We start from the raw sequence: 18,350 nt of genomic DNA, 5'->3' as shown, positions 1-18,350 counted from the left end.
TTTAGGCTGAGTCCTTCTCTCAAACAGAAAATACTCTGTTCCTCTTTATGATGTCACTTTAGTAATACAGGAAGTGCTCCACTATGTTTTTAAACCCCAGACACATTCACTAAAATCATTTGGATGATTTCAGAATGGCTGAACAAAAGGTAAAAGGTCATGACATCACAAGGTGGAACAAAGCGCTTTGAGCTTAGAAGATATATAGACAGACTAATAATAAAGGACTGAAACTGAACAAGACTCCAGATATGTTTTGGTTGAATTAACAACATTCTAATATGGCTTAAATCTCACAAGGATAATTTTTGCTTAATAAACACACACCTCCATGACAACATCTCCCCTGCAACAGTCAAACTGACAGCCAAAGTAAAGTACTGATTACTGATTGCATTTTTTTTTACTAGCTACCTAATTATTATGTGTATTATTATGTGTTTTTTCCCCCCCTCATATATGCTTTTTACCTGCCTTGCACAAGAATTCCAATGTGTATTTACTTCTATGTGCGCACAAACGGCAAATAAGTTTTTTGGATCTTGAATACGTTGAATATATTATAAAGTTTGAGGAGGAGCCACTATGATGAGCATTTTAGGAGTTTAACATCCTGACCAGTGGGGGCAGTAATGCACTGACCGTGTCTACTCTGCTGCACACAAAGCAGGAAGCAGACCGCCGAGCCTCGTGTGCGGTTAGCTCAGAGCTAAAGCTAAAAACAGTTTGTTAAAATGTCCAAAAGCCAAACACTGAGAGCTTTGGTGAATGAGCGGCTGACTGCGGCTGCTGAAGAGATCTTTGCGCTGTTTGAAAGAACGATAGCGGAGTATGAGGAGGAAGTGTGTCGCTCCAAAGAGGAGAACCAGAGGAAACAGGAGCTCCTGGACTCGATACTGAGCCCCTCAAAAAGTCCTGGCCCCGGTCTGAACCAGGACCCTCCACACACTCCACGGATTAAAGAGGAGCCACAGGAGCCACAGGAACTGAACGTCAAACAGGAGGAACACACGCTCCTAGTACAGGTGGGATTTATTTATGTCTAGGATGAAGTTGGGTAAAACAGACCAACTAAGGTTGGAGGAGCGCAGCTTCTGTGTCAGTATTTCATGTCATATATTTATTAATCAGGACCATGTACAGTTACAGTAAGCACCAAACCTTGTACCACCAAACTGTAATAGCTCATTTACTTCTCTAATCCTTGGCGGGTGTCGTGGAAATTACCTGTAAAATAATACGAGGCTTTCCTGTGGGCTGCTGTCTGTTTTTTTAATGTAAAAAAACCCAAAGTGGTACAGAACAGTGACTTTAGGGTGGACATCGAGACATAATGTAACTACAGAGATAACCTTTGAGTGTACAAAAGCAAAAAAAAAAAAAAAAGGTTGGGAGCTGGCCAGGGGACAAGTTAAACAATACAAATAATTATTTGAATAATAATCATTATTACAGATAATACAGATGTGAGGAGAGTTTATATCCTTGACCAGCATAACAACATCTGCCTATAGAATATGGATAATTTAACTAATCATTTTTCTGTATTGTGATTGAGAACATTTGAAAAAATAAAGTTTGGAATAAATAGATGGGCTGATTCTGGAGCATTAGCTAGGGACAGCTGCGTGCGGAGGATGGCCCATATATCGACCAACCGATTGTTTATCTCTAATCTGGAGCTTGTGCATTTCTTATCATCCTGAGACTGATACATGTATAACAATATTTCTAACAAACCTCAACCAAGTAAATGACAGAAACATTTAGCACATTTCTGATTGAAATCAAGAAACATTCTGATTGTTGTTTTCAGGAGAGTCCAAATATTAATTTTGTGTCAATCTCCTCCACCCCAGGTCTCAGTGGGCTTCCCAGAGTCCAGTGATGTCTGTGTCAAGACAGAAGAGTCCTCACAGCTTCAACAAAGACAAACTGAGCTCAGAGAAGAAACACAGGGAGAGGACATCAGCGCAGAGACACATTTATACTCCTCTGACACTGACAGTGATAAAGACTGGAGAGCTTGGTTCAGCCGTTCAGCTGCACAGATGGAGACAGATGCTGATGGAGACCACTACAACCAAGTCCAGATCAGAGCCAGAAGCTCCACTGCCCAAAACTCAGGTCTATCCCTGAAATACAAGTCTGCACCAGAGACCAGTGCCATTGTGAACAATGCAGACATGTCAGGAACAGCAGAAGGAGCTGCGGGCAAGAAACACCAGTGCTCTGTGTGTAAGAAGAGATTTGGGACTATGTGGTTTTTACAAAGACATATAAGAGTTCACACAGGAGAGAAACCATTCAGGTGTTCAACCTGTGAGAAAACATTTAACCAAAAAGGTAATCTAGATGTACATATAAGAAAACACACAAGGGAAGCACCTTACAGGTGTTCAGCCTGTAAGAAATCATTTTCTCAAAAAAGTTCTCTAGATGCACATGTGAGAATACACACTGGTGAAAGACCTTACAGCTGTTCCATCTGTAATAAACTGTTTATAGAAAGTTGTAAATTGAAAAGACACATGAGAATTCACAGAACAGAGTGTGACTGAAGTTTTTTGGTTGTGTTCATGAGATGTTTTAAAGAGCCCAGAGTTGTGTATTGGAGTCTGCTGCTGACGACTCAAATGCAGATGTTTGGAGCTGTCGTCTGTGGTTAAAACTCCTGTACCTGATGTTGAACCATAACAGAGAAACAACTCTGAGAGAGTCACAGGCAGCTGCTTCTGCACTTTTACAACACACTGCATGGTGTAAAGGTAGGGTGACCATATTAACGTTTGTCAAAACCAGGACACCGTACAGGGGGTGGGAGGTGGGGCCTCGTCACCGACATTGAGCGACTCTCACTTGGCAAAGCTTTTTAATGTTTTTCGGTGTCCTGGTGCTTTGAGATCCCTGGCACCCCCCACTGGACACCGAAGCATATGTGCCTGTTTTGTACACTGTGCACATGGTGTCACACTTGTCCCGACCAGGACAGACAGTGGGGAATTTCTTGTACAAGTCATCGTTAAATATGCATTTGCGCTTTGGCATGTTGCAGACTGACCGACTGTTTGTGTCTGTTCACTCCTTCTGAGTGCAGAGAGCTACGAGAGATGCTCAATTTAATGGCCCACTGAATGGTAATGAAAACCCGGACATTTGCATCACTTTATAAAAAAATAGCAGGGATGGCCAGGACAGGACGTGGAAAATGGACATGTCCAGGGAAAAACGGACGTTTGGTCACCCTAGTAAAAAATAAATGAGGATAAGTCCCTTTCCTCTGCAGGTGAACTTGTAATTTATTATAAAGCAAAATAAATGTGATATATAATATTATTGCATAGTATTTTCTTTATAATCCTGCACTGAATAAAGAAAACGTGTCTTCTAGATGGGTGAAAAACCTTTAAGCTTTGAGCAGATTTTCATTTTTTAATGTTTTGTTTTTATCTAATCAGCTATCTTCTATCTAATTTATTTCTTTTAAACAAAAAAAAGAAAAATCATCCAAATGTATTTTGTAACTGTTTGTACTATTTAACGTAATAACAGAACAACTCTGAAAAAATATTAATAGGCAGGCCAACATTGTCCAATATATTGTTTTATTACACAGATTTCTACACCAAAATGGGATATCAATTGAACCGATTTTCAATCCATCAAAATGCTCAGTGTTGCAACCTTTTTTCCGATATCGATACCAGTATCATATTGCTGCATCCCTACTCTTAATATTTTAACTTTTAGAAGTCTACGGCAAACAATGTATAGAAGCATTGGTTGGTTCTTTGAGGCTGTGGTCATCTCTTTGTTGCACATACGACCTTGGTTCACAGGAAACTTGAGTGAGTCTGAAGATCGTGCACTCTGCATCTAAAACAAAGGCAAACAGATGAGTTTGTAGTGTAAAGTTTCCATTTCTTGTATATAAGCATAAAGAATAAGCATGAAGTGATCGCAGACTTTTGACAAATGCAGCTGTACTAGTATATTATAAAGTTTGAGGAGGAGCCACTATGATGAACATTTTAGGAGTTTAACATCCTGACCAGTGGGGGCAGTAATGCACTGACCCTGTCTACTCTGCTGCACACAAAGCAGGAAGCAGACCGCCGAGCCTCGTGTGCGGTTAGCTCGGAGCTAAAGCTAAAAACAGTTTGTTAAAATGTCCAAAAGCCAAACACTGAGAGCTTTGGTGAATGAGCGGCTGACTGCGGCTGCTGAAGAGATCTTTGCGCTGTTTGAAAGAACGATAGCGGAGTATGAGGAGGAAGTGTGTCGCTCCAAAGAGGAGAACCAGAGGAAACAGGAGCTCCTGGACTCGATACTGAGCCCCTCAAAGAGTCCTGGCCCCGGTCTGAACCAGGACCCTCCACACACTCCACGGATTAAAGAGGAGCCACAGGAGCCAGAGGAGCCGAGCGTCAAACAGTACAGGATAGTACAGGTGGGATTTATTTATGTCTAGGATGAAGTTGGATAAAACAGACCAACAAAGGTTGGAGGGGCGCAGCTTCTGTATTAATATTTCATGTCATGTATTTATTTATCAGGACCATGTACAGTTACATTAATCATGAAACCAGAATGAAACAAATGTCTGTCTCTGGTCCGTGAGGGACTTTACAATAGACCTCAATATTCAGTATTTGATCGAATATGGCGTAACTACGGATGCCCTGGAGTTTTGGTTTCAGGAGACTTGACGACTTGATTTTGAGAACAAGCTTTAATGCCAGTCTCTTTTAGTCTGAATGTTACATGCGGTACAACACGTCCCGCTCACCGTACGTACATCTGTAATGATACTACGGCTGCCTGTGTGTAATAACATTAATACATCACATTCTCCTTTTAAAAAAGTTTTATTTTCACTGTTATTGTTGTTACATTACCACATTTCCCCTAATGTACCCTTTTAAATAGAGTCACCAGATTTTCTAAATTGCAAACTGGGACACCCACAGTTTGAGGTGGTTGGCAATAATAAAATTGTGAATCGAGTGTGTAATTAAGGAATATTGTTCTGCACTCAGGCCATTCATGAGTAACTTGTGTCAGTATTGACACATTTTCTTTGTGTGAACCATGTAATTGTGTTTTAACAACATCACAGATGCACACACCCGAAAACACATCACGTTTCCAGTGTCTCAAAGTCAAAGTATTATTCATAATAATAAATCTACATCCAGTCACAGTCTGCAGTGTCCGTGTAAAGTGTAAACAGAAAATATTAACCAAACTCCACCAAAAATCCTCCTCGTTTGTGCGCATAAAGATGAAGCCAAACGAGTCCACGTGAAGTTCTCCTCGTGGATGAAGTGATTGTGATTGATTAGTCATGGAGATCCCTTTATCTGGAGCTTGTGCATTTGTTATCATCCTGAGATACATGTGTAACAATTTTTCTAACAAACTTCAACCAAGAAAATGCAGATTTCTGATTGAAATGATGAAATAGTCTGATGATTTTTTTCAGACAAAACAGGGAGAGGACATCAGCGCAGAGACACATTTACACTCCTCTCACACTGATGATGAAGACTGGAGAGCTCCACCCAGGTGTTCAGCTACACAGATGGAGACAGACGTTGATGGAGACCACGACAACCAACTCCAGAAAGGACATAGGCTGACAGCTTTAGTGAAGGAGATCTTTGCGCTGTTTGAAAGAACGATAGTGGAGTATGAGGAGGAAGTGTGTCGTTCCAAAGAGGAGAACCAGAGGAAACAAGAGCTCCTGGACTCAATACTGAGCCCCTCAAAGAGTCCTGACCCCGGTCTGAACCAGCACCCTCCACACACTGCACAGATTAAAGAGGAGCCAGAGGAGCCGAAGGAGCCGAAGGAGCCAGAGGAGCCGAGCGTCAAACAGAAGGACAGGATAGTACAGGTGGGATTTATTTATGTCTATTCAGACCAACTAAGGTTGGAGGGGCGCAGTTTCTGTATCTGTATTTCATGTCATATATTTATTTAATATATTTATTTATCAGAACCATGTACAGTTACAATAAGCATGAAAGCAGATGTTTGTACCACCAGACTGTAATAGCTTATTTCCATCTCTAGTCCTTGGGGGGTGTCATAGAAAATATCTGTAAAATAAAACCAAAACATAAGAAGACTGTCTATGTCGGTATATAATGTTTCCCCTGGTAACAAACTTTCCCACTACTGACAGACAGTTTCCTCTGCAGTGAGTGACTGAAATTAAAGAAATATTTTGATTATTGTTTTCAAGTGGAACAAAATATGAATATTATGTTGTGCCAATCTCCCCCACCCCAGGTCTCAATGGGTGTCCCAGAGTTTAGTGCTGTTTGTGTGAAGACAGAAGAGTCCTCACTGCTTGACACTGATGATGATGAGAACTGGAGAGCTCGGTTCAGCTGTTCAGATGCACAGATCGAGACAGACGCTGATGGGGACCACGACAACCAAGTCCAGAAAGGACAAACACTGAGAGCTTCAGTGAATGACCGGCTGAGTGTGACTGCTGAAGAGACACGTCTGAACCAGGACTCTCCACAGACTTCACAGATTAAGGAGGAGCCAGAGGAGCCGAGCGTCACACAGGAGGTGCAGGTGGGTGATGTGTCCAAACAGACCAAAATGGTAAATTTACATGACAACAACAATTTATTAGAGCTGTAGTCAGGTGTGCGTCAAAATCAAATTGAAAGAGTTTATATGGACAAAAAGCACATTTCATATGTAAAAAATATTGGGATTATAAAATCGTCCTGCAGCAGTCTGCACAGATGATCCTACCTCATACCCCTCCACTCCTCGATTTCACCATAAAAACACCAATTAAGTTCTGAATGAGATTGACCTAAACATGAGCCAATTATAAGGTTAAATTATGAACCAAAATTACAAACTAATTATTTAAGGGTTGCACTCTGCAATTTATTTATTGAGACTACATTTTGGAAATAATTTTGCTTAAAAGTTTGGCTCCGTATTATCGTTTATTGTCTAGATTTACTTCAGCAATATATCACACTTAAAAATTGGTTATGAAGACTCCAGGGGAGACGCTGCAGCAGAGGATGGGTGTGTGTGTGTGGGTGTGTGCTCATTTTTTCTCTAAACGAGGGCGTTAGTAAAACACACTATGAGGACCCTTGTAAAAATGGGGACATACTCCCCCATACTACAGTGTTAGAGTGGATTCCAACACCTATATATCATATACAGCGAATAATTAATATATTGACATTTATAATGGTTATTTTCTTGTTTTAAAGATACTGATATAAAAAAATCATAATGTAAGGATAAGTTAATAGGATAGGAAATACAGTAGTACAGCGGTTTTCAATAGGTGAGGTGCGCCTCCCCTGCCAAAGAGCCTCTGGGGAGGCGCGACACACCAGGACTAAACCAGGACTAAACCAGGACTAAACCAGGACTAAACCAGGACTAAACCAGGACTAAACCAGGACTAAACCAGGACTAAACCAGGACTAAACCAGGACTGAGTGTTGGGACGGGCCTGGAGGTGCACCCACGTAAACCGTCAGGTGACTGCAGGAGAAAGGAGGAGAGCTCCGCGCTTCATGGAGCTAAGTGCAATCTCGGCTGTCTTTACCTACTGTAAGGGGAGGCTCATATTCACAGAATTTGAAAACCCCTGCACTAGTATAAGGAATACTTATTCCTTTTTTGGTTAAAAAAGTGTTTATATGTTTTATATTATGGAAATTTCCGTACAGTTTTATTGGCTCTATTACGACCTTATTGCTAGGGGACGAGGGAAGTAAAAATATAAACCCAGGTGCATGAGGTTTAACTAAAAATTGTGGTTTAGTAATTAACAGAGTAAGAAAGAAAAAAAAAAATTTGTCGTGCTGTAAAAAAAAAAAACAGACTAATGAATGCTAAATAAGTACAACAAAAGATAACCTGACTAAAGTTGTACACATTATGAATAACAAAGTGTCTCACCCAAAATCAAAGAACAAAGACACCAGTCAGAATAATCAACTCAAATGAGACACAAAAGAATCGAACAAAACAGAACAGAAACAGCGAGCTGTCACGAGGATGTTCCAGCCACCCCGAGCCCGCAGCAGACGGTCCCGTTTAATAGGCTGCACACACTCAGGTGGAAAGGTGCTGGGCCAGTCCAGCTCCACGATCGTCACAGCCTCATTCTTGAGCTCACAGCTCTTGCGAATCCAGGTCTGGGGCTCGCAGACAGGATTTACATAGAACACAGAATGAATATGAACAAAATGGGCAAAGGCTTGTAACAGTATGGAAGCTTGTCTTCTGCATTTGACCCATCCTTCAATGCCACGGAGCATCACCTCAGGAACACATTTCAGTAACACATTTCATTAATATATATTAATATTAATATTATTTTGTGTCAATCTCCCCCACCCCAGGTGTCAGTGGGCGTCCCAGAGTCCAGTGCTGTTTGTGTAAAGACAGAAGAGTCCTCACTGCTTCAACAAAGACAAACTGAGCTCAGAGAGGAAACACAGGGAGAGGACATCAGCGCAGAGACACATTTACACGGAGAAACTGAGGGAGACACAGAGCACTCCTCTGACACTGATGATGAAGACTGGAGAGCTCCATTCAGCTGTTCAGCTGCACAGATGGAGACAGATGCTGATGGAGACCACGACAACCAAGTCCAGAACTCTGGTCTATACCTCAAATACAAGTCTGCACCAGAGACCAGTGCCACTGTGAACAATGCAGCAGAAGGAGCTGAGAAACCATTCAACTGTTCAACCTGTGAGAAGAGATTTATCTCTAAAGGTCATCTAGATGCACATCTGAGAACGCACACAGGTGAACGGCCTTACAGCTGTTCATTATGTGAGAAGTCGTTTACTCAAAAGAGTAATTTAAATAAACATCTGAGAACGCACACTGGTGAGCGGCCTTACAGTTGTCCATCATGTCAGAAGTCATTTGCCCAAAAGAGTACTTTAAATGAACATCTGAAAACTCACACAGGTGAAAGACCTTACAGGTGTTCATCATGTGAGAAATCATTTGCTCTAAAAAGTACTTTAAATACACATTTGAAAACTCACACTGGTGAAAGACCTTACAGTTGTTCATTATGTGAAAAGTCATTTACTCTAAAGAGTATTTTAAATGCACATCTGAAAACTCACTCAAGTGAAAGACCTTACAGCTGTCCATTCTGCGAGAAGTCATTTGCTCAAAAGGGTAATTTAAATGATCATCTGAGAACGCACACAGGTGAAAGACCTTACAGCTGTTCAATATGTGAGAAATCATTTCCTCAAAAGAGTATTTTAACTGAACATCTGAAAACTCACACAGGTGAGCGGCCTTACAGCTGTCCATCATGTGAGAAGTCATTTGCATTAAAGGGTACTTTAAATACACATCTGAAGACTCACACAGGTGAAAGACCTTACAGCTGTACATTATGTGAGAAGTCATTTGCTCTAAAGAGTACTTTAAATACACATCTGAAAACTCACACAGGTGAAAGACCTTACAGCTGTTCAATATGTGAAAAGTCATTTACTCAAAGGGGTTCTTTAAATGAACATCTGAAAACGCACACAGGTGAAAGACCTTACAGCTGTTCAATCTGTAAAAAAAACTTTACAGATAATTGGAACTTGAAAAGACACATGAGAATTCACAGCACAGAGTGTGACTGAAGTTTTTTGGTTCATGAGATGTTATAAAGAGCCCAGAGTTATGTGTTGGAGTCTGCTGCTGATGACTCAAATACAGAGGTTGGAGGTTAAAGCTCTTGTACTTGATGATAATTAATTAAAAAATAAATGAGAATAGGTATTTTCTCTGTACAGGTTAAAATCTGACTCTACATTTATGACGGTGTTTTCAATGTAATTTCACTTGAAATGAAACTAATGAAACAAGTAAATGTGATATATTGGGATAATATCTTTGTATAGTACTTTCTTTATAATCCTGCATTTGTCTTCTAGATGTACATAGGCTTTTCACCTGTGTGTTATTCTTCCAGTTGCTGAAAAGATTTTTATTTTTATTATAGTTTTTATTTTTGTCTATTTGGCCTTTTTTTTTTTTTTTTTTTTTTACTTTGATATGATAATATGAATTTTACAGATCCATGAAGTGAAAAATCCAAAAATAGTTAAAGCTATTAAAGACAGACTTTGCTCAATATGTCTCTTTTATATTGTTCTTTTCTCATACAAATTGTTGGTGAATTCTTCCATTGTCTTTTTGCACATTTAAGGTTTTGATTGGGACTGTACATACATACAAGCAGAGCGGGCGGTCACTGTTGAGCTCCACACAACTCATGTAACGTCGGTGAAATAGTCTAAATTGTCTACTCTAAATAAATGAGAAGGTTTAACTGCACTATGATGGAAGGAGCACAGATACATGTGTGATGACATTCTGTCTGCACTGACTGCTCTGGAGATGTTACAGACACGGTGTGTTTCTTCAATAGAAGATTCTGATTGGTTCTTTTAGTCTGTGATCATCTCTGTTGCAAATACGACCTTGGTTCACAGGGAACTTGAGTGAGTCTGAAGATCATGCACTCTGCATCTAAGACAAAGGCAAAAAGACTAGTTCATGTGTGGAGTATGTTTACATTTCTTGTACATGTTACAGGCATCTATAGAATGTCTAAGACCTTTAAACAAAGTAGAGAATATTGATTCATTTCCTACCTGGTCATTTTGGGCAGAATGTCTACAAGTCATTTCTATTCAGTCTACACTCCATAAAAGTACTATTTATGTCACCACAAATGTACCCTTAATATGCTTATATTTCTTGTACATGCACATAAAGAATAAGCATAAAGTGATCTCAGACTTTTGAGAAATGCAGCGGTACTAGTATATTATAAAGTCTGAGGAGGAGCCACCGTGATGAGCATTTTAGGAGTTTTAACATCCTGACCAGTGGGGGCAGTAATGCACTGACCGTGTCTACTCTGCTGCACACAAAGCAGGAAGCAGACCGCCGAGCTTCGTGTGCGGTTAGCTCGGAGCTAAAGCTAAAAACAGTTTGTTAAAATGTCCAAAAGCCAAACACTGAGAGCTTTGGTGAATGAGCGGCTGACTGCGGCTGCTGAAGAGATCTTTGCGCTGTTTGAAAGAACGATAGCGGAGTATGAGGAGGAAGTGTGTCGCTCCAAAGAGGAGAACCAGAGGAAACAGGAGCTCCTGGACTCGATACTGAGCCCCTCAAAGAGTCCTGGCCCCGGTCTGAACCAGGACCCTCCACACACTCCACGGATTAAAGAGGAGCCACAGGAGCCAGAGGAGCTGAGCGTCAAACAGTACAGGATAGTACAGGTGAGATTTATTTATGTCTAGGATGAAGTTGGATAAAACAGACCAACTAAGGTTGGAGGGGCGCAGCTTGTGTGTCAGTATTTCATGTCATATGTTTATTTATCAGGACCATGTACAGTTACATTAATCATGAAACCAGAATGAAACAAATGTCTGTCTCTGGTCCGTGAGGGACTTTACAATAGACCTCAATATTCAGTCTTTGATCCAAGATGGCGTCACTACGGATGCCCTGGAGTTTTGGTTTACGATATTGTTCTGTTCAGGAGACTTTGATTTTGAGAACAAGCTTTAATGCCAGTCTCTTTTAGTCTGAATGTTACATGCGGTACAACACGTCCCGCTCACCGTACGTACATCTGTAATGATACTACGGCTGCCTGTGTGTAATAACATTAATACATCACATCCTCCTTTTAAAAAAGTTTTATTTTCACTGTTATTGTTGTTACATTACCACATTTCCCCCAATGTACCCTTTTAAATAGAGTCACCAAATTTTCTAAATCACACACCAGTTTGTGGTGGTTGGCAATAATAACATTGTGAATCGAGTGTGTAATTAAGGAATATTGTTCTGCACTCAGGCCATTCATGAGTAACTTGTGTCAGTATTGACACATTTTCTTTGTGTGAACCATGTAATTGTGTTTTGACAACATCACAGATGCACTTACCATAAAACAGAAGAGTTGAATAAACAGTGTGAAACTTCTATCCACCCAAAAACACATCATGTTTCCAGTGTCTCAAAGTCATTATTCATATTCATAATAATAAATCTACATCCAGTCACAATCTGCAGTGTCCGTGTAAAGTGTAAACAGAAAATATTAACCAAACTCCACCAAAAATCCTCCTCGTTTGTGCATAAAGATGAAGCCAAACGAGTCCACGTGAAGTTCTCCTCGTGGATGAAGTGATTGTGATTGATTGGTCATGGAGATCCCTTTATCTGGAGCTTGTGCATTTGTTATCATCCTGAGATACATGTGTAACAATATTTCTAACAAACTACAACTGAGAAAATGCAGATTTCTGATTAAAATGATGAAATAGTCTGATGTTTTTTTTTTTTAGGGGACTCCAAATATTAATATCAATACTATGGTTTTGTCTTTATTCTCCACTCCAGGTCTCAGTGGGCGTCCCAGAGTCCAGTGCTGTCTGTGTGAAGACAGAAGAGTCCTCACTGCTTCAACAAGGACGAACTGAGCTCAGCGAGGAAACACAGGGAGAGGACATCAGCGCAGAGACACATTTACAGTCCTCTCACACTGATGATGAAGACTGGAGAGCTCCACCCAGGTGTTCAGCTGCACAGATGGAGACAGACGCTGATGGAGACCACGGTAACCAAATCCAGAAAGGACAAAGGCTGAGAGTTTTAGTGAAGGAGATCTTTGCGCTGTTTGAAAGAACGATAGCGGAGTATGAGGAGGAAGTGTGTCACTCCAAAGAGGAGAACCAGAGGAAACAGGAGCTCCTGGACTCGATACTGAGTCCCTCAAAGAGTCCTGGCCCCGGTCTGAACCAGCACCCTCCACAGATTCCACGGATTAAAGAGGAGCCACAGGAGCTGAGCGTCAAACAGGAGGAACACACGCTCCTAGTACAGGTGAGATTTATTTATGTCTAGGATGAAGTTGGGGAAAACAGACCAACTAAGGTTGGAGGGGCGCAGCTTCTGTGTCAATATTTCATGTCATATATTTATTTATTAGGGCCATGTACAGTTAGAATAAGTTTTTGCGTACAGGTCAGGATGATCAAACAAAGACATGTAAATGGAAACACAAAGGCACCTGTAGCCATCCTGTGAGACTAAAGGATTAGAGCAGACATGTCAGACTCAGGCCCTCGGACCAAATTTTGCCCACAATATAATTATATTTCAACTGCGAAATCATATCAAACATGAATTAGAGCTGTCCACCGGCTACAGATAGATGATAGAGACATTATTTATTTAAAATATAGTTTTTTTATTTTATATTCTGTTTGTTCTGCATTCAATGTTTAAGCAAAACTATTATTAAACATTTACTTTAATAAGAAAAGGTTTAACATTACATATATTGAAAGAAGAGAAAACATGCAGATGCTGTTGAAATGTTTCAATAAATATTTAGTTGGGCCCACAACTTAGTCCCAGTTTTTAATTTTGGTCTCTGTGAATTTGAGTTTGACACCCCTGGAGACAGCCCCTAGACAAACAACAGTGTGGCTTTTTCACTTCTTACAGTGTATCCTGGATGACGGAAAACTTTACAACAGACTCAGTGTTCACACTCACACATTTAGAATAAAAGGTTTTATTCAAGTCCTTCACACATCGCCTGTAGGCCTAGATATTGTAGTCATTATTATAATTTAAATCCATTTAATTTGTCTGTATTGTCATTGTCATTAAAAAATTTGTATTAATTATTATTTATTAAAACCTATGTTTATGGCTAAAATAGGTTCTGCAGTATCACACATTTCCTGCATTTTAGTGTGAGCCAAAATAACCGTGGTGAAGTTGGATACTGCACATATGACAGATATTCTGATTTCCAGTTTCATTAGGGGTTTTTCTTCTACAGTTTTTAGGGCAATTGACCCAGTTACCCCATTTGACCCCAAACCATGTCAGAATATCACTACTGCCTCAGGGCTCTGGGGCTCAGCAGGCCAACCCAATACCCTTCAATTTATAACAGAAAATGTACAAATGAGAGCTGTGTCTTTTTATATTTGAAGGAGAGGGAACATTCTCTTATGCAGAGAATATATGTGTTAGGGCCATTTGCTGATTTGATGTCTTCTGGTCACGGTGCTCCCTTCATCTGGTGGCTGTGCATTTGTTATCAAACTGAGATTGATAAATGTATAATAATATTTCTAACAAACCTCAACCAAGAAAATTACACAAACATTTAGCACATTTCTGATTGAAATCAAGAAATATTCTGTAATATTAATATTATTTTGTGTCAATCTCCCCCACTCCAGGTCTCAGTGGGCGTCCCAGAGTCCAGTGCTGTTTGTGTGAAGACAGAAGAGTCCTCACTGCTACAACAAAGACAAACTGAGCACAGAGAAGAAACACAGGGAGAGGACATCAGCGCAGAGACACATTTACACGCAGAGACTGAGGGAGACACAGAACACTCCTCTGACACTGATGAAGACTGGGGAGCTCTATTCAGCTGTTCAGCTGCACGGATGGAGACAGACGCTGATGGAGACCATGACAACCAAGCCCAGATCAGAGCCAGAAGCTCTGCTGCACAAAACTCAGGTCTATCCCCCAAATACAAGTCTGCACCAGAGACCAGTGCTGCTGAGAACAATGGAGACATGTCAGGAACAGCTGAAAGGGTTGAGAAACCATTCAGCTGTTCAACCTGTGAGAAGAGATTTATCTCTAAAGGTCATCGAAATGATCATCTGAGAACTCACACAGGTGAACGTCCTTACAGCTGTTCATTATGTGAGAAGTCATTTACGCGAAAGAGTATTTTAAATAAACATCTGAGAACACACACAGGTGAAAGACCTTACAGCTGTCCATCATGTGAGAAGTCATTTGCCCAAAAGAGTACTTTAAATGAACATCTGAAAACTCACACAGGTGAACGACCTTACAGCTGTTCATTTTGTGAGAAGTCATTTGCTCTAAAGAGTACTTTAAATACACATTTGAAAACGCACACAGGTGACAGGCCTTACAGCTGTACATTCTGCGAGAAGTCATTTATACTAAAGAGTATTTTAAATGATCATCTGAGATCGCACACAGGTGAAAGACCTTACACCTGTTCAATATGTCAGAAGTCATTTGCTCTAAAGACTACTTTAAATGCACATGTGAAAACTCACTCAAGTGAGAGACCTTACAGCTGTCCATTCTGCAAGAGGTCATTTACTCAAATGGGTTCTTTAAATCATCATCTGAAAACGCACAAGTGAAAGTGTGATCTCTTACAAATTGTTGGTTAATTCTTCCAGTGTCTTTTTGCACTTTTAAGGTTTTGAGTGGGACTGTACATAAATTTCATTTTAGTGTTGCTCCAATCTTTTTTTTTTTTTTTTTTTTTATTGTTTTATTGAACATATCACATGGATATTGGTTAGCACGTAGCTGTTTTACCTCTATGATGTCTTTGAACTATTGATATTAGAATTTTCTTAATGGGAAAAAATCAACGGAAATGTTATGAAATAGTGGGACATTGTCTAAATAAGTGTAGTGATGGACAGGGACTAAATAAGAAGGTTTAACTGCACTTTGATGGAAGAAGCACAGATACATGTGTGATGACATTCTGTCTGCACTGACGGCTCTGAAGATGTTACAGACATGGTGTGTTTCTCCAATACAAGATTCTGATTGGTTCTTTTAGGCTGTGATCATCTCTTTGTTGCACATACGACCTTGGTTCACAGGGAACTTGAGTGAGTCTGAAGATCGTGCACTCTGCATGTAAGACTAAGGCAAACAGACTAGTTCATGTGTGGAGTACATTTACATTTCTTGTACATGTTACAGGCATCTATAGAATGTCTAAGACCTTTAAACAAAGTAGAGAATATTGATTCATTTCCTACCTGGTCATTTTAGGCAGAATGTCTACGAGTCATTTCTATTCAGTCTACACTCCATAAAAGTATTGATTGTTTATGTCACCTCAGATGTACTTTATCCTTCAGAAAGTTTGAAAAAACCTGATCACATACTGAAAATTGTGGGTTTCACTGTTTGGTTCTGGGGTCAATAATCATGAATAATTGTTAAATCGTGGTGTTTTTTTCCTCACAATAACCACAATACTAAAACATGACCTGGTGACATTCATACTTGCTGCTAGTGTGACGCCCACAATGTGTGGTCGCATAATTTTTATTTAATGTAATGAAATTTTGTAAATGATAAATAGTGGTGTTTTATTTTTAAAGACGAACAATTGCAATTACAATTTTGTCCACCAGATGGCAGCACACACAGTGAGACGGTTTGAAAGGCTCTGGATTCTGCTTCCGGTTAATCGGCAGTAACAGAAACTAACGTCTCCGTCTCATTTTGTTTATTTGAGGTTGGTGCAGTCCCACGAAGAATAATTCTGACTCCTACGAAGTCATAAAAGAATAACTTTTGTTATAACATTCGGTAGTTAAAGTTAGACATCTGCTGTCTGAATCGTTCCCTTAAAATGTGTTATTATCGCGCTGTGCTAACTCCCGCGCTGGCGTTAGCCTAGCACTTGTTTGTCCCGCTCCAGTCAAACTTTATATTTGTTATTGTCATTTTTTTATTATATTGTTATTTTGTGAATATGTGAATGTTCTACTACAGTTAAAACAAAAGGTGCATTTCTAAAAAGTGATGTCAGAACAAGTATGCTATCCTGCTAGATTAAAATCATTTTCTAACATCTTTTTGAATTTGGAATTAACAGTAAAATTTAGATTATTAGGCAATAAACATTTTTTATTAATAGTCATGGTTTTATTTAAGGAGAACAATGGAAACTTAAACTCTTATTACAGAATGGAAAGAAGAGAGAAGAATATTGTATATAAATGTAATTTCTTTGTAAATTGTCATTTTTTTGTATTGTGCTCATGTACGATTAAAGTTAATCAGCATAAGCAGAAGCCAAGGCAACACAAAATAACATTTCCGTCTCATTTTGTTTATTTCAGTGCCTACCTCTCCTCACACAAATATTACAACCAGAGATGTCAAACATACGGCCCAGGGGCCGGATCCGGCCGTTCAAAACTTTTAATCTGTCTGATTTTTCTACTAAAATATTTGAATGATATTTTCTATTAAAGTATTGGTCATTTTCTGTGGTGTTTATCACAGCAGCGTCTCCAGCGTCTCTGTACGTGGCCCCTCCCACCAGAGCAGCACAAATGAAGACTTGTCTCTTTCCAAACGCTCTTAAAGGACGATCGTTTTGACTGTTGACCGTGACACCCTCATCAGAAAAATGTCCAACATGAGAAAAGTGGACGCCAATGCAGGATTTTCTAAGAAAAATTTACTTTAAAATGACTACCTATTTGCATATAAGTTAATGTTAATACATTGTGTTGAATTTGCATTTTTAAGTTTCAGATTGTTCATAACTTATTGCTATTTTTGGGGTATATATGTGCAGTGTTGGGAGTAATGTATTATAAAAGTAATGTATTACAGTAATGCGTTGATTTTTGCTGTAACGCAGTAATGTAAGGCATTACAGGGGGAAAAATTGTAATATTTTACTCGGTACAAATGTGAGTAACGCGCGTTACAATGCTTTTTTAACCTGGATTGAAGTGGTGGGTTTTTCTTCATAGAAATTCGCTAAAATCACCGTGAAATCAGCAGCGGTGAAACGCCGGAGACGCGGCCGGATAGACCTTCAGTTAACCGCGGGTGAAAGGACCAACCCAGAACTCTACGCTGTTTAGACCTGGTTTAGACCTGGGTCAGTTCTGGTTTAGACCTGGCTTACACTCGTCCCTCGCTCTAACGCGATTCACTTTTCGCGGTCTCGCTGTTTCGCTGATTTTTAGAATTTTTTTTTGTGTGCAATTTTGCAGCCTTTTGTTTTTAGTGTATGAACACGTATTGCGTTCCTCCCGCTGTGTCCTGATTGGCTGAGGGACTCCTGTCTCCTGTACAGTACAGAATATGTTCAGCTGCCAAATTTAAATAAATGTTCAATCTCTAGCAGTGTGATTCTGAAGTGCTGTATGTCTGCAAGTTTTCTCTCCGACAAAATCCACAACGTCGACGAAATGTTCTGCACCGACAAAGTCTCCTGCGCTCACACCCAAAAGACAGAGGACGATGCAAACCATCGCACAAAAAGTTGGACTTCTGGACACGTTGAAGGAAGGTAGAAGTTACGCGCTGTAGCAGAGTTTTGCACCGGGTCTTGTACCCGCAAATAGTTGCTGAAATCAGAACCGTGAGCCCGAGCAGCAGGGTCCATAAAGAGCGATCGGGCGACAGCCGCTCTTACCTCCATGAGGTGCGGA

At 40.0% G+C, this 18,350-nt stretch overlaps 2 protein-coding genes across 2 annotated transcripts; both read left to right on the top strand.

Moving 5' to 3' along the window:
- The first annotated feature begins 642 nt into the window (after positions 1 to 642).
- On the top strand, positions 643 to 3,305 carry LOC110168208 (zinc finger protein 37-like). Its single transcript, XM_055164323.1, has 2 exons — positions 643 to 1,025; positions 1,860 to 3,305. The coding sequence occupies exons 1-2, from the start codon at positions 735 to 737 to the stop codon at positions 2,559 to 2,561; spliced, it is 993 nt and encodes a 330-aa protein (XP_055020298.1). The 5' UTR covers positions 643 to 734; the 3' UTR covers positions 2,562 to 3,305.
- Positions 3,306 to 4,100: 795 nt separating this feature from the next.
- LOC110168206 (zinc finger protein 184-like) lies at positions 4,101 to 16,990 on the top strand. Its single transcript, XM_055163919.1, has 7 exons — positions 4,101 to 4,450; positions 5,486 to 5,899; positions 6,298 to 6,594; positions 8,409 to 9,667; positions 11,033 to 11,327; positions 12,463 to 12,945; positions 14,325 to 16,990. The coding sequence occupies exons 1-7, from the start codon at positions 4,169 to 4,171 to the stop codon at positions 15,282 to 15,284; spliced, it is 3,990 nt and encodes a 1,329-aa protein (XP_055019894.1). The 5' UTR covers positions 4,101 to 4,168; the 3' UTR covers positions 15,285 to 16,990.
- Positions 16,991 to 18,350: the final 1,360 nt, after the last annotated feature.

The sequence above is a fragment of the Boleophthalmus pectinirostris genome, unplaced genomic scaffold (genome assembly GCF_026225935.1).
Source record: "Boleophthalmus pectinirostris isolate CB_2022bp ecotype Guang Dong unplaced genomic scaffold, ASM2622593v1 HiC_scaffold_6, whole genome shotgun sequence".
NCBI lineage: Eukaryota > Metazoa > Chordata > Actinopteri > Gobiiformes > Gobiidae > Boleophthalmus > Boleophthalmus pectinirostris.
This window is presented reverse-complemented; position numbering and strand designations above follow the sequence as displayed.